Genomic DNA, 27,388 nt, shown 5'->3' on the forward strand with positions numbered 1-27,388 from the left:
TGATTATGTATTACATTTATGATTGTATTTATTGTTTCTCCCTGGTGCTCTTTAGAGGTATACCTCATCCTTATGGTTTTAGAGGAATTAGGTTTTTCCTCATGACTGTTGTTATTATCGGACTAGTAGTATTTGTTAAATTGATATTAATACTTGAAGTAAAAATCAAAAAGGATGCAATGTACATTCAAAACGGTCAGAAATGATTCCTAATTTCAACACACTGTAAATACAAATTGTTAAGGAAAAAGGAGTGATAAGTTAATGGGTGAACAGTTAGGCAGAGACCGTACACTTGCCTGACTCATTTATGTGTGTAAAAATTGGCTTAAACTGACTTAACTCTCACCCTCACTTTACTTTCACTCTACTAGGAGGAGAGCCGTTGTGAGGGTCCGACACTTGCCCAAGCCATTGAACTGTTTGGCGGACGCAGGTGGAACATGGCGTCGGGGAGTGCTGACAAATCTACGACACAAAAAAATAGTCCCCTCAATGACAAGGCCAGGAAGAAAAAGAAGGCCCTAGTTAGGGTTAGTAGAGAAAAAAATCAGTTCATCTCTTTAATAAATGGCCGTTTTTGCTTCTTCAAATATCTAATCGTTATGTAATTTTGCTTTCAGGGGGACAGTGGTGATGCTACTGATGATGAGATGGGAGCTAGGAAGACTCGAAGCTGTAAGGAGATGCTTTATCGAAATGGCCCCGAGTCTGACAGCATGGACCAAGATGATGCTGGTGATGTTTCTAAATTGGTTTCAATGATGTTGTCTGGGTATTCTGAATAAATACCCCTTAGTTGCAGTGACGCAGTCTGACTTTCTGTTATCACTGTACTGCCAGATGATGGTTTTCCTGGGACATTCTCATCCTCAGCAAGCAAAAGTCCCCCGGCACAGCTAGCATCTTCCTCCTCCTCGTCTTCTTCCTCAAGCATGACAGGGTCCACTCAGTCCCGCCCTCAGTCCTCTCCTGTTCTATCAGGAAACCTCAAGTCACAACCAGGGTGGGTGCTCACGCTCCCGTCCTTTGACCCCAGATTTTTAAATATTAATATTAAACCTCTGACTAGTGTGTGCTTGTGGTTGTCAGGACATGGAGCAGCAGGTCATGGCACGGTCGTGGCAAAGCTTGTTTCAAAGGCTTCCAGAACTTGATGATCTCGGACAGCACCATGAGCTTCATTGAGTTTGTAGAGCTCTTTAAGTCATTCAGGTAGATATTTCATCATCATTTCCATTAATGATGAGTTTTATTTTATTGGTCATGCCTTAAAAAGTAAGAGATCCTCTCTGTCACAGCTGAGTGTACTGGTCTTTGCCTCATTTATCAGCTTATGTAACAGGAGATATTCGACCAGAGACAAAAGCATGGCTGCACTGAGCCTGCTAGATAAACTGCTTGTATGAAAGCTAACATCCTGTGTCATTCTCTATTTTTATGATGTTGTTTGTTGGATAAAAATGTCGATTAAGAAAGCTATTCCTCTTCATCATGTTCCAAACCACTTATAGGTCCTGTATTCATTTTTACTTTCTCTTTCCTTCCTCTCTTTTCTCTAAAGTATTCGAAGCAGAAAGGATCTCAAGGAAGTGTTCGACACCTTTGCCGTTCCCTGCAGTCGTTCAAGTCCTGAGTCGGCTCCTCTGTACACCAGTCTTAGAATTGATGACAAGGATCCTGAGGGTTTACAGCCGGACCTTGGTACATGAAGACCTGTGAAATCACGTCACTCCTCACCATTGCCTTCCTCTTCATCAAGATTGTGTTTGCTCTTCCACAGACCTGCTGACCCGTAACGGTTCTGACCTTGGCCTGTTTATCCGAATGAGGCAGCAGATGCCTGATAATCAGAAGCAGATCTCTGATGCTATTGCTGCTGCTAGCATAGTTACCAATGGCACCGGTGTGGAGAATGCGTCGCTTGGAGTCCTGGGGTTGGCTATTCCGCAGCTCAATGACTTCCTGGTCAACTGTCAGCGCGAGCATTTGAGCTATGATGAAGTTCTTAGCATAATCCAGGTGACATGGCTGTTTGATGATGCTGCAATTTTTCCTCACCAGCCGTAACATCTTTTTATCTCCAACAGAAATATGAGCCATCGTCCAGTATGAGACAAATGGGTTGGATGTCATTTGAAGGCTTTGCAAGGTATCAAATATTTGTAAATATTGTTACAGAATTTGTTAATTTTAATTTGACTCACTATATTTGTTTTTTTTTTCCCTTGTGATGCTGACAATGCATTTTCTTAAACTAATCGAGCATAATCGAGTAGAAATGATTGGGCCATTTAAATGTCTCTGTTGTAAAGTCATTTGTTCAGCCAACAAAAACTATACAGTTAAGTTGACATTAAATGTTTGTTTTTCATTGTGCAGGTGCAAGTGTTCTAGGGACATGCATGTCCACATGATTTCTAGACACGACCTTTACCTCAAACAATCTAGCTTCCTAAAGCCCACTATTAACAATTGTGCTTGATTCAATGATCTCTAGTTTAGTATACTCTATTTGTGTGTTATGTACCTTATTATTCATGTAAACAATTTCTAGTCAAAAATGTCTAGAGGGTCCGTTCAAATGGTCAGGCGTAAGTAGGATGTCTTGCTGTAAAGTCACTGACTGTGCCTCCATTAAACCTGTAACAAATATCTCTTCAAGTACATTAGCTCTTCAGCCAGTATTGCACTTGTAACAAACCTTTCAGGTGGATGAGGGCTTGACAGAGTGTTTTTAAATATTTATTGAGTTAGAAGTTCCACTTGGTTGAACTTGAAATGAAAACAGTGAGAGGTTGAGTCAGAGGTCTGCCGTGCTTCATCTGCCACTTAATAGCAAGCAAATGTCTTCTACTTAACGCAGCCTGTGGGTTGTTAATAAATGCCTGAGGCTTGACAGCTCTCATACAGCTGACGTTCTGAAATGCACGTTGCAGGTATCTGATGGACAAAGACAACTGTGCATCTCGTAATGAGGAGTCACAGATGAACCCAGAGGAGCTTCAGTATCCTCTATCCTACTACTACATTGCCTCGTCTCACAACACTTACCTGACCGGACACCAGCTGAAAGGAGAATCATCAGTGGAACTCTACAGTCAGGTAGGCTGTGATTTGCTCTCTTTTCTCCCAGGTTTGGTCCGGGACATGCTAGCAATGTTGCATGCTCTTTTTTAAAGGTTCTCCTGCAAGGTTGTAGGAGTGTGGAACTGGACTGTTGGGATGGAGATGACGGCATGCCAGTTATTTACCATGGACACACGCTCACGACAAAGATACCCTTCAAGGTAAGACTTGTCTGCGTAGGTTTGGTTTCTTCGATGTTCGACTCATTTCCCATGATTCCCCAGGATGTGGTGGAGGCAATTAACCGCTCAGCATTTGTCAATTCCGACATGCCTGTCATCTTGTCCATAGAGAACCATTGCTCGCTTCCACAGCAACGCAAAATGGCTGACATCTTCAAGGTATGTTCGTCTTTGTGGCATAGGCAGCAATAGATATTTTTGCTCTTGTTCATTGCATTTGTCTATACTGGTGTATGAACCGAGGAATAGGCGTCACATTTTAAATCCTTACAAAACAGTCAGTTGGTGCATCTCATGGCTTGAATTTTTGTTTAAATTTTAAATGTATCTGCGATGACTTGAATGGCTTACACAAAAAACAAAGCATTTTAATTTAATCTTTAGATAAATGAAAGTTGTGCTTTAAGTTTTGCCGGCCTCTTTTATTTATTCATATTTTGGCAATATTTTGTGTCCGTCTAATAACGTTAATGAAATTTAAAAAAAAAACATGAAATTGAGTGCCTCTATATCATATTGAACAATAACAGCAAGTGTAAGTGCTGCATAATTACTGTATAGTTGTTGATAGTGGGGATTTTTGTCTTTGTCCGCCTTTTTTGTTGTTGACAGCCCCTCAGAACAGTCATATACAGTATGTGCCCCCTAAATGAAATTAGATTGGTCACCTCATCCCTGGGAGCTTCAGCCAAGTCACAACCCACCTCCATCCCAACCCCTCACTATTGGTATTTCGGTCTTTTCTGTGATTCTAACCGATGTGTCTAGCAGGAGGCCACAAGTTGTTTAAAGAAATAAGTAATCTGTTGAACAGTATTGTTAAATCCCAGGTGGGAGTTTGGTCTCTCTTTCTGCTAATGATCTCTTCAAGCATTATGTGATCTCCTCACGTTCGTTCTCCCTGGCCAATATTTGAGAATTTAAATGCTTAATTACCAGTCTGAGTTTGGCATTTCTAATCTTCAAGCCAGGGCTTAATTAGTGAAGATCACATATTTCTGAGCGTTAAAGATACATCATGGGACACCATTCGGCTTTGATCTGACTAAACGTTCCAACATTCCACTGCCCCTGGAGACTGGAGTTGATAGAGACAGATCTTTCATGTTCTGACAGCTCTTTGACTCCGACCAGCTCATTCTGCACACACACCGCTGTTGTTTATTTTCAATGTTACTGCGTGATAAACACTGCAGCATCTTCGACCCTTCTCTTTTCCTCCAGACATTTTATGTTCTTTCATGTTTAGGCACGTGAAGCTGTTTACAGATGCTTGATGTTTATTTACCAGACAGTGATCGGGGATCGTCTTGTGACACGCTTCCTCTTTGAGAGCGACTTCAGCGATGACCCTCATCTGCCGTCACCCTGGCAGCTGCGTGGCAGGATCCTCCTCAAAAACAAGAAACTGAAAGCCCACCAGGCCCCTGTGGACATCCTCAAGCAGAAGGTGAGGTGATGATAGTATGCTGCCAATGCAAAAATAAATGACAAAGTGCATCTTTTATCGATAATACATTGATATATTATTCACTGCAACATCAGGAGATTCAATATTCTGCACTGTTGAGTGCTGTCGCACATCAATAATGGATGTTGAAGTCCGGAGATGGCCTTTTTATCAGACCAGTATTCACTGTTCTGTCAGGACTCATAAACATTCCACTTGACTCTCCACCAAGTTTCTCCTGCTGACTTTCACTTGCAACGTTTGTGTTTTCCGGCAGGCTCACCAGTTGGCTCACTTGCAAGCCCAAGCCAGTAACGGGTCACCCATTGCTTCACCTGGAAATAATGGAAATGAGGAAGAAGAAGAGGATGAAGATGAGTACGATTACGACTATGAGTCTTTATCGGATGGTAAGCAGAAGTTAGAGGCTAGGTTTCCTTAGTAATTTGTGTTTTATAGCATATGTAAACGTGAAGAATGAAAAGTACCGGTAAATTTCTAAAAGAACAAAGGCTATCCATCCATCCATCCATTCATCCATCCATCCATCCATTTGTCCATCCATCCATCCATCCTTCCATCCATCTATCCGACTCTAGACTATGAAGCGCTCTGTTTTTGTTTTTTTCAGATCTTTTTTAGACGTGGAAAAGTATTCATGATAACAATGATGTTGGCAGAAACACCACTTTTTCTTTTTTTCCTTTTTCTCCCGTTACTAATCTAGAGTGACTCTTAACTATTTAGCTGCAGTAAGTTTGTACTGGTCAGTTCTTGGGTGTGTTTCACTTCTTTTCAAAACTTGTGATTTTTGAACTTACTCTTCTTTTTTCACATCTTCTTTGTAACTCGCTTTCTGCTCAGCCGATGTCCTCAATGCCTCTACTGCCTCATTTTGCCTGGAAGGTAAAAGCTTCTTGTAACTTGAATTTCTGTTTTGCTGTGGTCTTCACTAATTTACTGGTTTGCCTTTTTAAGTTAAATCATACATTAATGCCATGGCATACATTTAGATACAGTAACTGGGAGCCCACATAAAAAAATAAAGTACAATACAGGGGTCCAAGTATAATAAAGTCAATACTCAACCTGGATAGTTCTGGACTCCTTGAAAAGCAAACACCACATATTTGATTTTGGTGTGATTTTTTTTTTTTTTTTTTTTATTAAACACATTTCATTTCTTTTTTTGCAGTGGCTGGATTATGATGGTTCAAAAGCATTGATACACTTTACTTTTATATGTCTGATCCAGACATACAATACATATATCTTTTTATAGAGAAACAATATTCCCAAATTCCTAGCCTAACTGTCTTCTCAAAGTATGAGATGAGATTGCCATTGGCGATAGACCAAGTCGAAGTAATGAGAACTCACTTTGTCTTGCTGATGCACAGATGATTTATTTTGTGAAAGAGTTTTTTTTCTGTGCTGTTGGCTTTTATCTTGTCACTGGCTTTGTTTGTGTTGGTTTGTAGATGTGTTCTCATTCATTTGTGCTGTATGCCTGCTCCGGACATAGTCGTTTGAAAAATGCAACTTATTCGAGAAGCAGCTAGATAAAACAGCTTTTTCTCTCTCTCCCACCAACATCACCTCGTTTTTTTCTTGTGTCTGCACTGTATTTGTCGATGACCTCGCCAGTGGCTGGGTAAGCTCATCAGGGAAGCAAAACAAAGCCATCTGGTTTCTCAGGCCCTCTGCTGCCCCCAACACCGGCAACCCAGACCAGGGGAAACTACCCGGTCCAGCTCCCAGCACTGCTCGCGCCTTATTCTCGGTTGTTGCAGTTTGGTGAAACATATTCGCCAGTTGCCTGTTGCTTTGTTTTTCTTATCTTCTCTCTTTTGGACTACATCACAGGCTGCTTGTTGACATGGTGCTAATCGCTTGAAACATTAAGAGCCCATGCAAAGAAAGGCAGGCTGGTCATTTTTCTTAATCATAGGAATTGTCAGATAGATGCCAAAACAAATTCAGAATTGTTGAGCCGGTATTTCCCTTACGCTGACCTTGGCTGCAGTCATTTTGTTGGAGGACAGGGGTCAGAGGACAGAACTCCCTTCTGCTCTTCTTTGTAGTGAATAGATGTTATGTTGCGTGATTTCAGTGTGTGCAATCCAATCTTCTGCCACGTTCTTGGGAGTCCAGATTGAATGGATTTAATATTTGGTGAAAGTCACTGAACTCTAATGATTTCAGGACTGATGTTTTTTTTTGGTTGTGCCAAGGTCTGTTTTAGCATTTGTGTTTGGTTAGATCTAATTCCATGGCGCTTAGGGGCGAATCCTCATCTGATCTGAGTCTATGGTTCTGAGCATGAAACTCATTGACAAGTCACTCTATGTACGGAATGATTCATTGCTTTCAATGTATAAGCTTTCTAAAAAGATTAATTCATATAATGAAAATAGCTTGAATGTAAAGCTTAAGTTCTCTTTCCCTCACCCAAACTCATTGGCCGCATTGGAAAATCCACTCGTATAATCTGCAGTGCTTTGACTTAAGTATAAGAGTACAACATTGATGAAGTAAGAAAAGACACTTTTTTGCCCAGAAACACACACGTATATATAGCAGCAGAACAGCTGTAGGTTGGGGTATGAACCAAGCAAAACAATAGTGTACCTGTGACCTTGTGAGTTACTGTTCCGCATTAAAAGAGGTGACAAGGTGAGTGGTGGAGGGGAGAGAGACCGGAGTGATATGTGACAGTAGCAGCGGGAGTGAAAGAAAAGCTCTATAGGAAACTGGTGAGACTTGCATTAGCTCTGATGCAAAGAAAGGAAGCCATGTTAGATGTGAGGATGCTCAGGTTTTCTTTGGGAGGGAATAGAACACTGTGTAACGGGTGCTTGGGGGTGTGGTCTCTCACCCAGTGGGTTGATGGGTAGGGACACACAGGTGTTACAAAGGTAATGGAGACTGTATGGGACGGACGGTTGCTTTTTGGTTGGTGAATAAAACACACGCAGACCTGACCTGTGCCTCCTACTCCTTTGTCCTACCACAACACATATTTACTTTTTTCTACCAGGGACAAAATACGATAATGCTCAAGTCCTGTGCTGATGTTGAATGTTTGGGCCGTCACAGACAACATCCTGGATGACAAGCCGGAGGGGAAGAGTTCGGGAGACAAAGACGAGCAGCCAACTGATGAACTACCGAAGAGGATGAAGAAGAGTGAGAACAGCAGCACTCAGAGCAAAGGAAAGGTAGAGAGGTGTTGTTGGCTCTGTCTTGTCGTAATATTTTGATCAAGATGTATGAGTAACATTAAAAAAACACATTTGGCTGTATTCATATTTAAGTATGAGACTTTGTAATCGTATTCCATGTCGCATCATGCTTAGCACTTAAACACAACTACTGTGCATAATAACTGAGTTTTTACATGAGCAGATTTTCCATGACCATCAAATGCCTTAAACGCACATACGTACATTCATAGGAGCAGCTTATTTTATGTTCTTCCAGGCAAAAGCCAAAATTTGGTTTGACAAGTGCAATTTGTAACTTTGAGAATTCCTGCAGCGTTACATCTGTATTGTTCTCAGCAGGTGTTTGACATGGAGCTGGGAGAGGAGTTCTATCTTCCACAGAACAAGAAGGAAAGTCGGCAGATCGCCCAGGAGCTGTCTGACCTGGTCATCTACTGCCAGGCCGTCAAATTCCCTGGTAAGCAGTGCTTAAGTATTCACCGACGGTTTTCTTTCTCTGTTTTCAATATGTTGTTTTCTCCCAGTTCTTCCTTGAATTCATGTTTTCTTTCCTTCGCTACCCCTTTTTTTTCTAACATGTTTTTATTTTCAGGATCTCATTTGTTTCCTTCCCATCCATCACTCACGTTACATCCAAGAGGTCAAACTACTCCCCGTGTGTTTGAATGTTTTTTCATTGCGGGACATTAAATATCCATGTGTTTTCTTCCCCTGCTCTCCCACAGTGGACACCCACTTAGAGGATGACTTGCACCATGGGAAAAACATTGTTACCGTACTGTTGTCACTCCCACCACAGAACAACTGAGGAAGATGTTTTAAGAACATCCTTAAATATCTGACCTGTGGTTGAAATATGAGCATGTCCTTTTATTTAAATCTCTTTTAACCTAAAGCCTGGAACTTGTTCACAGAATATCTCAGAACTTCACATTTCATTGCAATCCCTGCCGTTTATCTGTAATATTTACTTTTGCTGCTTTAATGTCAACCCGCCTTTTTTTCTTTCTGTGACATTTGCACTTATAAACCCGCCCATGTTTCCACTGGTATTTTATTTGTTTACTGTTTCCAGGGACCTGAGATCTGAAGAGTAACAAGAGAAGGAAACCTATTTTGTCACAGGCAGGGATTTGAGAAAAAAACACATTTCCGGTGGATATTTCTATATAAAAAAACCCTAGGACTGGTCCCACTGCCAAATGCTGCATTGTTTTGTTGCTTATTGTTTCTGACAATTCTTGTGTCTGTTGCACAGTCGGAGTTCTCAAGTTTGTTCTTGCCTCTAGTGAACTTCTCCTCACTCACATTTCGAACCTGGATTGACTCCACTATGGGGATGAGATGTGCTTAATTGTTGTGACCAGAGTGAACTTTTAGCAGTGTTGTAGTAGTCTCACCTCTCCAGTACATGGGAGTGGACGGACGTGGATTGAAGATATCAACAGACAACTTTGACCAACCTTTGAATTGGTTATATTTATGGCAACTACAGCCTGACTTCAATTCTTGAAATGCTTTTGGAATCAGTGACTAACCTCCTCCCTAGGATTTCTGAAAGAATTTAAACCAGTATTATGAACCGTTTTACTACTACAATAGTAAACATGTCACCATAATTTATTTTGGTTTTATGGCTCAAGAATTGTTTTGAAAATGACTTGTCTCCTTTGGTGCGTTACACTTTCAATATCTGCCAGTTATTCAATGTTAATAACTGATGAGCTAGAAAACCACGTTTTTTCCCTCTTATTTATATGGTAAGAACTAAGGTGACATAAGTAAGCATGCAGATCTTCACTTCTTTCCTTTGATCATTGATTTTTGTTATTATTGTTATATTATTCAGATGTAGTATATCTGTTGTGGTGGGACAGAGCTGCCTGGGAGACTTCTCACACAGCATAGTTTGGTTTGATACTCGTGTGGATTACATTTCTTTCCATAGAATTTGTTCTCAATTATTCTCAATTGACAGTTTTTGAAGTGCCTACATTGAAAACAGTTTGATGTTAAACATGTCAAAACTGATTAGCTTGGTGGCTAATGCTACAAACAGACTTGGGAATCCTCAGCGAAAGTTGCCAACATGCCAACAGACAAACAGTCTAATAGGTTAGTTGAATACATGTACTCAATCTTTGTTTCAGATGTTCTATGAGAGCTCACACTTGGCACAGCAGAACACGTGCGCTGTATTTTGGACTGGCACATTTTCCAGGCTCCACCAACATCAGTCATATTAAGAACATGATGGCAATCGAGTTCTCTGCATAGAATACTTGTCGTACTGCTGTCATTTATTGACCTCTGTCTCCTGTGTGCCTCTGGCCCAGGCTTGTCTACGTTGTCTCCTGCCGGCTCCAGCCGAGGGAAGGACAGAGGAAAGAGCAGGAAGTCCATATTTGGCACAGCGCCTGCTCGCTGCAGCATGACGGGGGAGGTCATGAGCCAGAACCGCACCCCTGGGAAAGGTAAGATGAGCCAGAGGAGGGCGTGCCAGTGCAAGTTACATGGTCTGGAATATATTTTTATTATTTTGGAAATATTTCTGCTATTTTGCGGTTGCTAAAAAGACTGCATGACACAAGCCGATTGATCCTTAATCCAGATGTTTCCTTTTCACGCTTAAAGATGTAAGTATTGTTTTCCTCTTTAGGTGGCAGCGATCGTCTCAGTTGGGATGATCAACAAACGTCCCCCGTGCTCAATCCTCCAACTTCCCTCAGCGCCATCATCCGAACACCCAAGTGCTATCACATCTCCTCAGTCAACGAAAACGCTGCAAAGCGTCTGTGCCGCCGCTACTCTCAAAAGCTCATCCAGCACACTTGCTGCCAGCTGCTCAGAACTTACCCGGCTGCCACCAGGATCGACTCAACCAACCCAAATCCTTTGCTGTATTGGTTGCATGGGATCCAGCTGGTGGCGCTAAACTACCAGACAGATGGTGAGGAGCTCAACTGTCCTCACTTTTGAACACTCATGCTTCTTTGTGTTTGGATCATATCTTCAGGACCTCTGTCTTCGAGGACTTGTAAGGACTGATGTTCTCGCTCACATGGTGATCTTTTTCTGCTTATGCTTTATGCAGATCTGCCAATGCACCTAAACACAGCGCTGTTTGAGGCCAATGGAAGTTGTGGTTATGTGCTCAAGCCTGCGGTGCTGTGGGACAAAAGCTGTCCACTTTATCAGCAGTTCTGTCCAATGGAGAGGGACGTGGAGAAAATGAATCCTGCCGTCTACTCGCTGACTGTGAGTCCCATCTTCAACAAGACAGGACGATTTCTGCTGATGCATTTGCACTAATGTGAACGTCACAGAATTTAAGTTCATCACTGTGCATGATTTAATATCACAAGAACCAGACAGACTCTAAAAATCCTCTCTCTGTCTCAAGTAACTCTTTTTATTCACGCTACAGTGGCAGCTCTCTGCACACTGCTTATAGAGTTGTGTGTCTCCTACGGCAAGTTGTTGGCTGACAAACAGAATCTCTGAGTAGGGTTGGGACTTCATGCTAAAAAAAATGTAACCTGCTTACAGTTAATATGTTCCATCCAATCACATTTACCAGAATTATGAAATACAAGTGGAATTTGTAAACATGAGCTTAAACATCAGGGAGGAAGTGGTCCAGAGATAAGCCAAGTGCTATATTTTTCTTCTATCCTGTCGTTTTTTAAACAGAGCAATCTCCTCTCAGACGACATGGATGTTGTAGTTATGATGACCATGATCATACTGGTATTGTGCACCAGGAAAAATGTTCCCTGCGAAAGAAACTAAGCGATGATAATCTGTTATTTCATAAATAATTTTTTGTCTGTAATTAATTGATGGAAATTTATCTCATGAAGTCACTTTCCTGAAAGTGTTTTTTTTTTGGGGGTGGAGGGAATTCATTCAGTCATTTCTCGATTTGCAAACATCCCCCTTTGACAGGGTGGGTTTGTAATAGAAAATTATACTTTAAAATAATCGTCATCTTATGTTGTATTGTTTCCTCTTCCCCTAGAAAGCTGTCAGTTGGTGTTTACCTCCTGATCCCAGCAGCGTTGCAGTTATTGTGTAGTGATTAAAAATGAAGCTACTCCAAGTGTTTTCATTGAAGAGTTTTTCATATGAATTGCTAAAGTCTCAGTGGGTCCTCTACAAATAAATTGAAAATATTTTAGCGGGTGATCTTGTTTATTAATATTTCTATAGTTGGACTGAAGAAGAAGTGATGATGTTGTGCGTTGAGAATGTGACTGATGGTGATTTGCTCGTCTCTTAGATCGTGTCTGGTCAGAATGTGTGTCCCAGCAACAGCTCGGGCAGCCCCTGCGTCGAGGTGGATGTCCTGGGAATGCCCGTGGACAGCTGCCACTTCCGCACCAAACCCATCCACCGCAACACGCTCAACCCCATGTGGAGCGAACACTTCCAGTTCAGTGTGCACTTTGAGGAATTGTGCTTCATCCGCTTCGCTGTTGTGGAGAACAACAGCTCCCAAACCACCGCACAGAGGACTCTGCCTTTGAAAGCCCTCAAACCAGGTGAGAGAAATACTTTCACTCACTAAGGAAATCAAATATCACGTGTTTGTTGTTTGTGATTCAGGCTACAGACATGTGCAGTTGAGAACACATCATAATGAACCACTTGAAGTGTCGGGTTTATTCATCTACAACCGCAGAAGAGAGGAAATTCCAGCAGGAGGCACCACCTCTTCATCGTTGGTGAGCTCAAAAGCAGAAAATATGTGAACACAACCATGAAAAAGCTAGTTTTTACAGTGCATTTGTGAAATTTACCAAAAATGTGCTCTGCAAGCATTCTATTTATATCAATTCCATTCCCCCCTCTTTAAGTCTCTGTTTTATTTTGAATCCTCATTGTTGCTTTTTCTTTTTTAGGCTCTGTTGTTTCAATCACAATCAGTCATTGACTAGTTATTATTTTTTTAACCCATCAAATGTTTTTATTTATTTATGAATGAAAAGTTACATTATTTTCCCAAAATGTTGTTTTTGTGAGAGCTGGAATGTAGTTCCTGTAGATCTTGAAAAAGATCAGTTATGAATTGACATCTTGGCCTTGGCTTGTTTTTGGTTTAGCTACATTAAGATTGTTAGAACATTGTTCTGGATACATTTACAATTTTCATTTCAATATTATATTTTGGAATTAATTATTGATTTTATTTGATGAATGGATATTCTTATGTTCTTTATTATGCATTGTTTTTCATCATTTTAAAATAACATTTGCTTTGTTGTGTTTAACAGTAATCTGTTTATATAGTAGTAGTTGAAATACATATTCTACAATTTTCGACCAAACTATACATTTTAAGTATCGAAAACAATCTTTGTTTCTTGTGTTATTTCCCATTTAGGGATTGATAAGTTTGCTCTATCTGTGTTTTTCCTCGTAGCTTTTCAGTCCAGAGGAGAAGCGTGTTGTCCCGCAGCACAGGGTCACTGTACATGGAGCTCCTGGTCCTGAACCCTTCACTGTCTTCACCCTGACCGAGCAAACCACAGCAAAACAACTGCTGGACCTGGTCAGCCGCCGCTGGAGTCACCTTTTGTGGAGTGGTGCATTCATGCCAATAATTAATTTTTCTTATTTCTCTAACAGGTCGTGGGGTCCGACAGAAGCACGAATGAGTACTTTTTATGTGAAGAGAAGGTTCCATTGGTGAAAGAGCGGGGTGAGACCAAGCGCTGCTGTCAACACCGCCCTCTAGCGCCGGAGGAGGAGGTTGTCAGGCTGGTGTCCTTGTGGGACACAGAAGACGGATGTGTGGGGAGACTTTTACTTAAATGTCGAGAGGAGGTACACACGTCTTTGAGTCAATTGTCTTTTAACACGGTATTTTCTATTCAGTTATGTGCAGTCCGTAAATTCATTTTAATTTGAAATCCTTTCACTTGTTGTCCATGTCGAACTCTTCTGGCTCCCCCTAGTGTGTCTTAATCTTCACTGCACATGTCCGCATTTGAGAATCACAACCTCATACACTTTTAAGCATTCAGTACAGTGTTTGTTTGGACGCAGAGTTTGACTGAGAAGAGCACAACGCCGGAGGGAGACGAGGCGGCCTCTGCAGGGGTCAAAGACGGAGCAGCTGTCGGAGTCGGGGAGGACGATATGTTCTTCATACAGGTCCATGAAGTTTCACCAGAGCAGCCTCACACCGTCATCAAGGTGCCGCGCTACAGCACCGCCCAGGACATCATCCAGCAGGTGAGACAGGCAAGATCTGTAACACTGTGGGAACATGACTCTTAATACTCCTGTTGTTTCATCTCAGACGCTGACCAAGGCCAAGTACTCCTACAGCATCCTGACAAACCCCAATCCATGTGACTACGTCCTGATGGAGGAGGTCACTAAGGAGCCTGGTTCTAAGAAGTCCTCCACTGGCAAAGCCCTTCAGCGGGTGCTGCTGGATCACGAGTGTGTGTACCAAGCGCAGAGCCGCTGGCGGGGGGCGGGGAGGTTCGTTCTGAAACTGAAGGAGCAGGTACGGTAGACCACAAGATGTCGCCGGCCGTTCAGAGACAGACTGTGTGGTCCCCTTGTCTATTCTCTCGTTTGTTCTCATTTTGTCCTCCTCACTTGTAAATGTTGTCAAATGATTTTTAGAAAACCCTGTTCCCAACGTTGATTTTATGTGTCTGCATGTTTGTGCTTCTAAATGGTAGCTGTTTTGTTTGTCCCAATCATGTTTGTTGTTTCCCATTTTATTTTCTTCTTTTAATTATATTTATTTTTATTTATTAATTTAACTGGTTTTGTAGAGACACTCCTGTAAATAACGCTGTGATCATGTGACATCAATAAAAAGTGCTTTTGTTTATTTAGTTTCATTTATTCTTTTGTCTCCGATCTGCTGTTTGAGCTCCAACTGGTTGTGGCCCCGTCTCTGTCCCGATGATGGAAAAGAGTGTCAAGCCGCCATGTTGTTGTGTTCTCAGGTGGCGAGAGAGGACAAAAAGAGAGTCATTTCATTTGCCAGCGAGCTGAAGAAGCTGACCAGTCGCAGCCGCACCATGACCACCGGGGTGGGAGGCGTGGACGGGCCGGCCCAGAGTAAGGACGAAAGAGCAGCATGCTGTGTGGCGCTGACTGAGCTGCAGGAGTGAAGCTCTCTCTTTTGCTGTCTGTGCATGGGACAGCGACAGAGGTACCTATGATAACTCTATTAACACTTTCAAGAGAACCATGTCTGTGTTTAAACTTCTAACAATGAGAGTTTTGTGTCAACACTGAGTCCTTAGTTCAAGTTCTGGTGAGATTTGGGATCACTGGGAGCGTGTCATGCAATGATAAATCTACTGTCCTACACTCATCCAGACTTCTTTGGCTTGACAGCCACAGTAGATAACGGTGGATGAAATAGGTTTCCTCCTGTGGGATAGGCTCAGAGTGGATGTGTTCCTCCTCCACAGTGGAACAAGCCTGTTGAGCTGGCTCAGCCGCTCGTGAGGCCTTCTGCTGCTAAGGTGTTCAGGCTGTTCAAGTAGGCTCAAGGGCAGACCCACCACCTGCTGCTGTTCATATTCGAGCACAATAACCAGTCCACGTGCCCTTTCCTTTACACCGACAGGACGTGAGGCAAGCTACGATGAACAGTCAACAACCGTCTGCTCACGTGCTAGACTTTTGGAGCGTTGACTTTACATTATGGTCTATGTAGAGGGCAGTGCAAGTATTTAGGAAGTCTCTGAATTAAGTTAAAAACACATCACTACTTAGAAACATGGGACTGAGTTTTGGTAATCTGACTGGAGCAGGTGTCACAGATGTCTTTAAAAGAGATCACCAGACAGGTGACGGCTGGTTCCGTCATCCTTGCCAAGCCAATATGAGAATAAAACCATTGGAGCTTCAGGCAACATCACTGAGCAGTCCTCAGCAATTCAGATGACTGAGTGTGAAACCCAGTAAATGTGAGCATGCAGCCTGTGGGAGAGGTTTGCCAGACACCATCCTGACTTCTCAGTTCCCCACATCCTTCTACAGTAACACTGGGAGCGAGAGTTCGTCGCATGACTGGGAGCAATGCTTGAATGTGCCTCCTCCTTCCTGCAGGGTACCTGTCTGCAGCCGCAGGTCTGAAGGCCTGGGTGGCTGAGGGCAGAGTGGGGGCGGGGCGCTTCCTGCACGGCTCCTCCTCCTTGTGCCGGCGGACACTCCAACCAGACCACCTCCCCACCTCCTCCTTCACTCTGGCCCCGTGGAAGCTCCACCTCCTTCGTAACTGGAAGATCCACAAATGAAGACCGGAGAGATTTACCTCCAGGTTTCTTTCAGGGTGATGACCACAGGAACTTTGGCTCGTCCAGCAAGACGGGGGCCGACGCTGGTTGGTTCACCGTGATGAAGAGAGAGTAGAGGTCAGGAGCACATGGAGAAGCTGTCACACTGAATGTGAGCTTTTTTTTTTTTCCCCCTGTCACTCTTCACTTCTTTAGACTCTCCTGATGACGCCGGACGATAGAACAGGCTAGCTGAGGGTGACCTCAGATGATGGGACAGTTTGATGTGTGTGGGATTAGTAGCCTGATGTTTGGGATCATAGAGGTTTGTGCAAAGCGGGTGAGAAGGTTTTGGGCATTGAAGACGAGCAGGCTTGTCTGGTTCTTTATTTTAAATTCACAGTACTGTACTGACACATTCTGGATGACAAAGCTTCATTCATTCACAAGTTCATTTTTAGTTTCATTCGATTTATAAATCAGTCTTCGACATGTAAAAGTACTGAATAGAAAGTTTAATGATCAGACTTGTGCAGCGAAGAGTAAGTGTTTTTTTCTTTTATTTTTTATGACAGAAATAGAAAACTGTTGTAGAGTTCCGACTGATGAGCCTCAAACACACTGGCTCCATCCGCCGTCTTCATATTTATTTATGAGTCATTATTTAAAGATCAGTCGGCCACTACTAAGGAATACTGCGAAAATATTATTTTAATTGGGTCTACTTAAGTGATTTGAATAAATATATGATCATTTGGCTCAATTTCAGGATATTTTTAGGAGTCACATTAAATATATCTTTCTGAACAGGAATGTGCCTTGGTCAATAACTGAAATATTTGTCCTAATCCTGCTTCACCTGTGTTCTTAAGACGCTAAACGCAGTATGTTGCTTTGTAGTAAAACACTATAACAGTCCTGCCAGTGACACTGCAGTAATCACAACACCTGAATTATGCAATAATCTGCTGAATATAAAAACTTTCTGTGTTCCATATGGTCATTATAAAGTAATGGATGGTGAGTTTTCTATGTGGCCTTCACTGTTTTTGAAAATGTAGTTACATCATCGCATCATAACAACTGTTTACTGTTTTATAACAGAGAAAACACACATCTGCCTTACGATTCGCTGCAAATATGAGACTCACTGAGTTGCGTGCCATACACAGCGTGCTGCAGACGTGCTGCAGATGTGTATCTCCACCTCAGGAGAGCCGGTTATAGTGGCGTAGTGATGCTTTTACTACATTTCCAGAAGTTCTAATTCAGTCTGTTGTTGTCTCAAATTAGCTTTATTATAAGGGTAAATCAATTCCCATGCAGAAACGTGACACAATGACAGGACAAACACACAAACTGCTCACATTTATTTCAAAAACTACAGATTCCATTGATGTGAAACTGCTCATAGCATTTGCACTTTTTTTATTTTATTGTGATGTTTCAACTCAAACTTGTGTTTATTTATAAATATTTGCCCTACTGTGATTTATTTAGGGATGTACACTATTCCTCCTCTTTCTGTCTATTTCACCAGGGGTTCATTGTTGTATGGATTCATAATCCTAATGCTCACCTTGATGTTCCGTCTGATCCAAGCTTCCACCTCTAGTTTAACTCACTTCTTCAACATGCTCTGCAATGAGCAAGCCAAAGGCTCTCACACTGTTAATGGGTGAATAAGTGGGAATCACATCATAATTTAATCTCCAACAAACCAACTTGCTGAAATATATAAACGTGGAAGCCTTGAACATGCTGAATATTTATTGAAGTTATTTGACTGTTATTCCACATCAGCCCTGTAGTTGCAGACATAAAGGTTGACTCATTTATTGAAACAAAATTTACCTCAAAGACAGTTTTAGGTTTGTTAAAAAAAATCATATAAAACAAAGTTTGAGTTTTTAATACTTTTTTTTAAAAATGATTTCATCATAAAAGTTCATCCATGTAATTGTTATGATAAGAGTTTCTTGTGGAAACTTTCAGTGGCTGGAGAGACGTTTGAAATACTTCAGTGACTGTGTGATGCCAGTAGTATGAGGAAAATTGTGGGTATTGTTAAGCCATTTTCACTCAAAAGTTGAAGCATTAGAACTGAATTTTCTGCTCGTTGCTGCCCCTTACTGACTACAATCTTTTGATTTGGGATTGTGCTGCTCCTTTTTTTTTAAAATTCTTGATTTGTCTTATCTTTGACCCAGTTATGGAAGGCCAGCATTGTTGATGGTCAGGATCCCAGCTAGTAGAAGCAGCACACGATCAAGTGAAGTCTCTTTCCCTTTCTTTCATGTCACTTGCCACGTGTAAGAGGATGCTCAACACTTAGTGATACAGACGTTGAGCTTCATCCTCCTGCTCCACCGCGAGCCCTTGTTTCTGAATGTAGCATTTCTTCAACTAACCAGTGTGTTTGGATGTTATTTATTTGACTGTGAAGCCCTGGCTGGCTCCCCACTGTTGGCATCCATCTTTTATTTCCTGTCAAAGCTTGGTTTTACTTGAACTGGGACGTGAGAAGTCTGTTTCCCTCTATTACGCAGAGCTTTTAGAATGTATCTGACACTTTTTAGTGTTTAAATGTTTCAATCTAGTTCAGTCACGCCGTCGTGTTTTATTCAGTGGTTTCAGTCGAAGTTGAAACACTGAAAACATCATCTTCTGAACATCCACTGCTAACAACAGTTGCCTTGTACTTGAATTTATGAAACCTTCTTTTGTCATTCTGACTCACAACAAGAATAATAAATTGATTGAAAGTCCTGTGGAGTCTTTATTTTCATGGTGATTCCATATTTTTTTACAACTTTGTCTCACCAATATCCCAATGAAGTAAACATTGTTTTGTTTTTTACCGTTTAGATGTGTATCTGTCACTACTTTTTCCTGCCTCATTCCACTTTGTTTTTTTCAGCATTTTCTCCTGAAGTTTTTAAGACATTAAAATTTTTCATCTGATCGTCCAAATCAAATTCCCTGCCTTGTATTTGTATTGTGTGTTTTTCCACAATTTTTTTATCAATACTTTTTAGCATACATTTTTGGAATCTGAGATCTCTCTTCTTTTGTATGAGCATGTTTTTGCCTGTAGAATATAGTACATTTGAACTTGTTTCTTCTTCTGTATAAATAATGTCTCTCTGCAATTTTAACAATATTTTAAATGCTATATCTTTGTTATCAAGTTAGCATTTGATTTTGTCATATCATATGTCCAAGTACATCCATTTTCTATGTAGTGAATTAGTTTCACTGTATGCATGTTTTTTTCTGTTATTTCATGTTGGTCTGATTACATCCCTGATGTTTAAGCTTCTTAGTGATCGCCGAGGGACTGTGACCTGCTCACCGTGTTGATAAAAAAAAGTTATAAATATTTTAACCAGCAAGAAGACCCTGAAACTCAACCATCACGTGTGAGCACAGTTTCCGTCTTGAGGTCTGCTGCTAGCTACTCTGACACTTGTGCTCAAAAATGATCCCCTAATGTTGCAGCGTGGTTAAAAATCCATTTTCTGCTCACATTTATGATCCAATTTCAGTGTTCTGATCGCCTTAAAAAAAGAAACGTATGATCCTCAGGCTTTATGGCTCAGTAACTGCAGCTATGATGTGCCATTCATTTTTTCTTTTTTTCTTTTTTCTTTTATAGGAATGGTAATGTCAATCTTGATCACTCTAGGGGTCATAATGCAGAAGTGCGTGTCATAACATAGACACAGTACTACAGTAGACACTCTCCTGTGACAGAAAGTAGAAGGTATAAAAAAGTGAGCTCACCTGTATAAATGTTGAAAGTTTTGAAGGTGCTTGAGGTATTGTTGACATTTATAATCTAATGTGGCACAATGAAAATGTTTGTGTCTTCATCATGATAAACTTTGCTGAGGAAGGATCGGACTACGTATCTGTCTAGAAGAGAAATGGCCTTGTAGATGTTGGGTCCACATTCCAGGCCATGAGGGGTCTTGCTGGAAACCAAAATGCTGAACTTTCCTCGCATGATCACTGGTGCTGCTCCTGGTTTTTATGGACAGGACCTCTGATCCGGCTACAATAGAGACGGTCTTGAAGTTTGGAGACCTCTGGATGTCATGTCCACTTTTTACAAATGACATGGTGCTACTGGCCCCTGCTGACTGGGACCTTCTGTCCTCCATTTACTGTCAGTCTGCAATCTGCTTTCAACTATGGCCACCACTTTTGAGAAGAATTGGAAGATCTGAAATACAAGCAGCAGTCTTTCAGTGAGATACCAGTTGAGGAGTCTTATCCTGGTGAAGTCTGGGCATGTCCAACTGGGAGGAGGCCTTGGGGCAGACCCAGGACACACCTTTACGACTGGAGTGAGCTGTTTGAAGGTGTGAAAATATTCTGCTTGTGAACCTGTTTGACTTGGATGTTTCAATGCGAACTCCCAGTACTGGGGGTCTGCAAGCCTCACATTGGGGGTTCCACTAAATAGTTTTGCAATACATGAAGTTGGCGCGTAACAGGAAGCTTTAAAAGACACATTCTGAGCTCTTTCACTTTCTTTTGGAATTTATATCCCTATTACTGTGAGCAACTGGCTAAATTGCTAGTGCCAGTACGAGGACTCCTGCTGTGGATCTAAACCCGTCCACCTCACCAAAGGATGTTAGGACAAAGCAGCTCAGAACGCTTGTGACAGACTAGCTCCGCGAGCCGGTGCTGAGTGTGACGCTGAGTTAACTGCTGCGCACCACGCATCACACTGACTGCAAATATGGGACCATACAGAATAATATTATGGGAAAAAAGTTATTTTTCGGGAAGTTGTCTGAGAGATAAGGGATAAACTTTCGGTGGAATTATGAGACAAATGGAATCAGCAGATACAGTAAGTTCCTTGAAAGTTTTCTGTCGGAAAACTGATCTGAAGAACGTCTGAGGAGAAATGTCGGATTGGACTTAAAATCGTTCACAGAGCTGGAATGTAGGTCAGAGATATACTGCCATCCACATGACTTGGTGAGGCAAGAACTTTCACTTCTATGGAATCCTACTTGAACAATGTTGCGGAGGTGCTGCCATTTTTGTCTGTCTCAAACTCTTCACATCTATTGCAGCATGATCACCTTTATTTCCCCTCTACATTACCTGATTCCGTTTTATCATCTCACCTTCTCATTGACAAACACACTCATGATCATAAAACAAGCCTTTTGGTGCTAAACCCTTCTAGGTTCTTGAGATGAAATCCTGGATGTCACTCAAAACCACAGTTGAACACATGAGACAACAAAACTTTACATCACTTTATATTCACTCCTATAAACCCGACATTCTATTTCTATCTTTCTGGGGACCTCACATAGCCAAAAATGCTTTCCTCAGCCTCTCACAAGGAGGTGTTTTGCCAAGAATTGCTCCCAACAACTGAGGAAAAACCAGGTACACCAAAACCAAAGCACGCACTGTTGACAGCTACACACAGCTACACACCTCACCTCATACTCCAGCGACGTTCATGCCATCACTGCAAAGACAAATCACTGCTGCACAAATACATGTTTAGAAACCTACACCAGACACTAAAATGCTGCTTTACCCACCTGCCCACAGCGTGATGCTTTCACTAGTGATGGGCAGATGAGGCTTCATGAAACAGTGCCCTTATTTTCAGAGCTCACTAGATGGCTCTCTCTGCTCTAAAAGCTTTGGATTTGAATAGCCATTTCAATGAAACTTCACCTTATTAAAAAAAAAAAACAGTTCCACCTGCTGGTCTCTAAAAAGAAGGACACTGTTTCATGAAGCCTCACTGGCCCATCACGAGCTTTCACCTGGCATAAACCCAAGTCCAGCCCAAACACACGCATGCGTGGACACTTTTACTTAACCACACCAGGAGACACAACAGTATTTCTGGGTTTAAAATAAAACTTCTTTTAGTGCAGAACAGACACTGCACAACTCAAATCTATGTTGCACACGTCCTCTGTTGTGACTACCACCGTGTATATAAAAGACTTCTAACCTGATGTAAAACCAAGAAACCTCTACTGAGCTATGATACATTTTTCATACGTGCGATGGGTCATTATTTCTCTGGATCATGCCCACACATCTGAACTGAAGGATTCCAAAGCAAACCAAGGATTCATAAATGAAAACCGAAGGCATCGCACCTCTGTAAGAAAGATAACTTCTGATATTAGACTTCATGAAGTTGTTTGAAGTCATGGATTCATTTAAAACAGAAAAACACTCACAATCTTGAGAAACAGAACTGCTAAACATGGGATCTACCTCCAAAAAACTTTACAAAGGAAATCTCAACTTGAAAACAAGGCGGCATATAAGAGCCACTCGACTTTCATTCCTGCAGCTGAAGGGTTTGCAAGACAAACACTGTCCTCCTCCGTCTTTGGTTCTACCTGACAATTAAATTAGCCAGACTCAGACAGACATGACAGCTCTTCACTCACTGGGAGCAGAGCAGAACAGCACACAAAGCAGGCGGCACCGTCGTGCATGTAGGACACTCCTGAACAGGGAACACATTGTGTCTGGAACTGGTGCAATGAGGGATGCTTCAGAAACCGGTCACGCAAGGGGCGATTCCATGAACCAACCCAAATCCTGATCATCCTCCCTGGTCACACCAGTCCCCTTCATATCCTTTACTGCATCAGTCAATGGCTTTTACTTCTGCTTTTACCGCGGCACCTCCGAGTCTGGCCTCTCCGACTCTACTTGAGCACTCTACTCAACATGAGCTGTTGCCCAGTACCTTCAACTCTGACACCACTAACTGGATATTTCATCAGCCATCACCTCAGAAGTCAGAGCAGATCATTCAATAGATCCACTTTTGGGAGGACTGTGAAGAATGTAGGACATGACTGGTTGAATGGGTGAACATTTTATTTGAATCCTTTTTTTGCCAAGCAACTTGACAAAGATAAAAAGGCAGGGTTGAGTAACACGACTTGTGCTTGGCCGCAGCAAGTCAGGCAATGTTTGAGATGAGTCACCGCAGCAGCACTTCCATTCAGAGCCTCTTAAAGGGTCAGTAAAAAGTCCACTTCATTTTTTTTTTTCTTATCAAAGTACAAATATAAGTCTCCACACACACACGGTACAATCTTCTGCAGGCCTCCGAGATCATTCAGGGTCAATGGGATGTTCAAGTCACGTTGTAAAAAACATCAACACCTCAATAAACACCGTGAAACAAGATTAACATCAACAAACGCTTTTGCAGTGGAATCGAGTGCATTTCTTTGCTCAGGTGAGTAATCTTAACATTTCAATGAAAATCTTACGCAGTCCCGGAAATGAACATCTTACAATTCAGCTGGGTGTCCATCCGTAAATGTGTGAAACTGGCGTTCTTGGCCAACAGTGAGCACGGCAGTGGGGCGTCAGTCAGAGCTTGGTCATGGGTATATGCAGGTTGTTCCACGGGCCCATCCACAGTTCCTCCTCATCCGACTGCGTTCTGTCACTTGGGCACTCCAGCGGCTCCCTGGTGACCTCAGTGGCGTCACTCCTCACGTCTATCTTTGACTCTCTCTCGCTCACCCCGTCTCGCTCCTCTGGTATGCGGGGCTGCTCCACGCCCTGTGGTCCTTTGAGCACGTTTAATTTTATGGTTATGCAGTCCTGGCCTGTGTTGCTGTTATTGGTTGATCCTAAAGAAAGCGTGGATTGTCGCGTGTTTATCGCCGTCAGAGTTTTATTGATTTCCGAACTGACCGCCGGACTCTTGAAGGTGCTGAGGGTGTTGCAGCCTCGGTCTGAGGCCGATCTGCCGCTGCTGAGAGGCAACCCTTCATCCGGCGTGCAAGCCGTTTTGTCCAGTTTTTTAAAGTGCTTGGTTAGCCTGGAGCTAAAGACGGGGGAGTTGGGCTTGTTGTCTGTCTGCGTCGGAGCGGCCGCAGAGCGACGGGTGCGGATGATGGAGCCATTCTGGGCCACGTAGAGGCCGCCGTTCACATTGGTGTGACTGTTCAAGGTGGACGGCAAGCGGCTGCGTAGGTGCTCGGACTGGCTGTCGTCACCAGTGGAGCTGGTCTCGTACTCGCGATCCACCGTCAGCTTGATCCGCCGCTTTCTGTTCCCGTGCTGGAAAAAGAGAAATTTAAATGCATTCATTTCAAGTCAGACTGTTGGATCAGTTAGCACATGTACACGGATTCAACTAGTAAACTAGTAAACTTGATACCTATTTTTAATGTCTGATGTCCCAGTCTTGAATATCGGCTGATACGGTCCACACACAACATTGTCATAAAACAGGTGCAAAAAAAAAATGTTTCTGCATCAAATGGCTGAAATTTCGGAGGAAGCGACTTCCTGTTATTTGTATACTGTTTGCAGGGCTCTGAATAAAGTGCCCCTTCAGCACCACAGCACAGCCAATCACAGGCATGAACTGGGCACATGTCACGAAACTCATCCAATCAGCTCCCTAGAATCTGATGCCTGAGGAGCACTTTTCTGCAGCGCCCCAAGCTACCGCGTAAAATCAGTGAGAGCTCTTCTGCTGCTTCTGGCTAGTGTAAAAAGTAATTAAAGAGTAAAAGTAATTTTGACAGTGTTGTGTATTAGCACTGGCTGACAGTGTGTTGCTAGAGAGTCGTTCTATATGCACAGAGAAGCTGAAAGTGGAATTTCCCATCACTCCAAAGCAGCGCGAGTGTTCCTGTGTTGTGACTTCCACCTCTTCAGAAGCATCATCACGTGTGGAACTGAAACAAGCCCATGAGTGTCTAACCAGGCAGAACAAGAGCTCAAGCTCAAAGCTTCCCTGTGACTTGTTTTAGAGGAGAGAAGACTCAAAGTAAAGCAGCATGAAGGCAAAGGCGTCTGAAACAGAGGAGAAAGTGATTGCAGCTGTGGACTAATCCACGGAGCAGCGGAGAAAACACGGTGAGGACTGTCACTTCCATCGACGAGGCAGAGGGGAGAAAGGAGGACAGAGGAGGTCTCTTCGATCCTCACACAGGGGTTTGAAAACAGGACATGCAGATTTGTGCTCACACATTGGAGAGAGGGCCACAGCACACGCAGCAGTGGGGTTTCCAAGAGGTCTTACTTGAGGAGCGATTGTTCTGCTGGTGACTCATCTGCCGTCTTTCTCATCCTCCCTGTCGTCGCGGCTGATTTGGCCATTTGTCCTCTCCTCCTCCTCCTCCTCTTCAGTGTCCTCAATTATAGGTGACAAGTCTTCAGAGCTGTCAATCATCTCCAAGGTTCCCAGCCCTCGCTCCTCACTGTTTTCTTCCTCGCTCTCCTCTGTAGTTTCCTGAGGGCTTCCGCTGGTTTTTGAACTCCTCCTGCCTGAGCCTCTGGCCTCACCCTCAGAGAGGTCGGACTCTTCGGCCCGACTCTCGCTCTCTGACTGGGTTTTGTCTTCCGAGTCTGAGTCGGTGCTGACAGACGAAGTGGGGCTGCTGGTGTCAGACTGGCTAAACTCTGACGGAGATTCCTTGCTGCTGCTTGTTGTCTCCAGAACATGGTGTCGAAACTTTCTACCCCTCTTTCCCCCGCCCTTCCTCACTCGCTCTTTTCCCTCCGACACTAATGCTGAGACGGTCCTGTCTCCCACTGAGCCCAACGTCTTTTGGCCGTCTGCTCTGTCCTGGTTCCACTGCGCGTCTCCCACCCGGCTTGGACCCTGCAGCCTCCTGGCCACGGAGATAAGACTGAGAGTCCCGTTCAGCTTTTGTTTCAGCGGTTTGCTGGCTTCAGTCGAGATTTGGAAATAACTCCCGTCTATGACTAGGCCACCGTCTGGGTGCCAGCCTGGCAGCTCTCCTCTTCGCTCTGACCCGACTCTGTCTCCCAAAACATGATCAATTCTGCTTCCCCTGCCTGCTGCTCTGCTCCTTTTCTCCGTCACCTCATCTTCTCCTTTGTTCTCCACCGGCTCTATTCTTTCTACTCCGGCGGCTCCTCTCCTCTCCCACGTCCTGCCTCTGCCAGGATCCTCCATCGGTCCCACTCTGGCTTTGTTCCACGGAGGGTGGAGAGAAGGAGCCTGTCCAGCTGTTTTAATCCCAGAGGACATCAGTGCACTCACGCTCAAGACAGCTTTGGACCTGCTTGCTGCACTGGTGCTCTTGGTCTTGGTCCTGTCAGCCGGCGCGCTGTCCGATGCACGCTCACTTCGGGGCCCTTGGTTTTGTTTAGCAGGACCGTACAAAGAGGGCGGACGTGGCTGGAGGATAGGCGCTAGTCTGCCTCCAGGCAACTGTCTCCTCACCTGCTGTCACAAAAGTTGAGTGACTAAATCAAACAAGGTCTGACAGACAGAAAACTTGTGAAGTGCTACTTGTAAAAATGACTGTACTAACAACACTCAAGTCCCAGGGGTCAAATCATTCATTTTAGCAGCCTGCATGAACTTTACGTACATAGTGTCAAAATGTAATGTGAAACTGGATCACCTCCTATATATCCAGGTCTTTGCTCACTACAGAGAACACAGGGTTTCAAGTAGTGATGGGCTGGTGAGGCTTCATGAAACAGTGACCTTATTTACAGAGCCCACTAGATGGCTCTCTCTGCTCTAAAATCATTGGATTTGAACAGCCATTTCAATGAAACCTCACCTTATTTTTAAACTAACAGCGCCACCTACTGGGCTCTAAAAATAAGGACACTGTTTCATGAAGCCTCACTGGTCCATCACTCATCTTTGCTGTTCAACATGCTGTTTGTTATTACAAATGAAGTGACATTTTTGTGTCACGTCTGATCTGGGAACTTCCAAAAAAAAAAGGAAAAATAAGGAAGAAGGAAAGTAATTTGATAAATGAGTGGACATACATTTGAGACGAAGTTCATGGGACAAAATAACTTTTTTAAAAATGTATTATTATTTAGTAATACTGTATATCAGCTTTCTTGTTACTATGATGTGGATTTACCAGTGTTTTGAAGGTTTTTCTCATTCGTTTGTTCCTGCACTGACTGTGCTCATTGCAGTCAGGATATTTTAAACACGAATTATGACAATCAAATATATGACGGGCAATGATGCTGCACGAAAGAACAAATAGAGTGGGTATCACTGGGCGGCAAGGTAAAAATAACTTGCAGCCTCACATATAACACAATTAAAGTAGTTGAATATATTATACAACTAATTTGAAATCAAAA

General features: G+C 42.8%; 2 protein-coding genes across 8 annotated transcripts in view; one reads left to right on the top strand and one right to left on the bottom strand.

The window, feature by feature from the left end:
• Nucleotides 1-19,132, top strand: part of plce1 (phospholipase C, epsilon 1) — a 64,572-nt gene extending 45,440 nt beyond the window's left edge. For 2 of the 5 annotated variants that reach the window (XM_053864799.1, XM_053864800.1), the window contains 25 exons: nt 375-533; nt 624-738; nt 844-1,006; nt 1,093-1,215; nt 1,565-1,704; nt 1,784-2,022; nt 2,091-2,152; nt 2,940-3,105; nt 3,183-3,290; nt 3,354-3,470; nt 4,603-4,761; nt 5,039-5,171; nt 7,861-7,982; nt 8,325-8,445; nt 10,325-10,462; nt 10,648-10,938; nt 11,083-11,246; nt 12,271-12,532; nt 12,597-12,715; nt 13,414-13,542; nt 13,620-13,817; nt 14,040-14,228; nt 14,296-14,508; nt 14,963-15,171; nt 16,080-19,131. In XM_053864799.1, the coding sequence (XP_053720774.1) occupies nt 375-533; nt 624-738; nt 844-1,006; nt 1,093-1,215; nt 1,565-1,704; nt 1,784-2,022; nt 2,091-2,152; nt 2,940-3,105; nt 3,183-3,290; nt 3,354-3,470; nt 4,603-4,761; nt 5,039-5,171; nt 7,861-7,982; nt 8,325-8,445; nt 10,325-10,462; nt 10,648-10,938; nt 11,083-11,246; nt 12,271-12,532; nt 12,597-12,715; nt 13,414-13,542; nt 13,620-13,817; nt 14,040-14,228; nt 14,296-14,508; nt 14,963-15,130 (3,798 nt within the window). In that variant the 3' untranslated portion in view covers nt 15,131-15,171; nt 16,080-19,131. Of the gene's footprint in view, nt 1-374; nt 534-623; nt 739-843; nt 1,007-1,092; nt 1,216-1,564; nt 1,705-1,783; nt 2,023-2,090; nt 2,153-2,939; nt 3,106-3,182; nt 3,291-3,353; nt 3,471-4,602; nt 4,762-5,038; nt 5,172-7,860; nt 7,983-8,324; nt 8,446-10,324; nt 10,463-10,647; nt 10,939-11,082; nt 11,247-12,270; nt 12,533-12,596; nt 12,716-13,413; nt 13,543-13,619; nt 13,818-14,039; nt 14,229-14,295; nt 14,509-14,962; nt 15,172-16,079 lie in introns of all 5 variants that reach the window. The other 3 variants (XM_053864802.1, XM_053864801.1, XM_053864803.1) reach the window with 3 other exon arrangements.
• Nucleotides 19,133-23,117: 3,985 nt separating this feature from the next.
• LOC128758639 (protocadherin-15-like) overlaps nt 23,118-27,388 on the bottom strand; it is a 175,399-nt gene continuing 171,128 nt past the window's right edge. For all 3 annotated transcript variants that reach the window (XM_053864808.1, XM_053864806.1, XM_053864805.1), the window contains one exon: nt 23,118-24,346. In XM_053864808.1, the coding sequence (XP_053720783.1) occupies nt 23,648-24,346 (699 nt within the window). In that variant the 3' untranslated portion in view covers nt 23,118-23,647. The remainder of the gene's footprint in view (nt 24,347-27,388) is intronic.

The sequence above is a fragment of the Synchiropus splendidus genome, chromosome 5 (genome assembly GCF_027744825.2).
Source record: "Synchiropus splendidus isolate RoL2022-P1 chromosome 5, RoL_Sspl_1.0, whole genome shotgun sequence".
NCBI lineage: Eukaryota > Metazoa > Chordata > Actinopteri > Syngnathiformes > Callionymidae > Synchiropus > Synchiropus splendidus.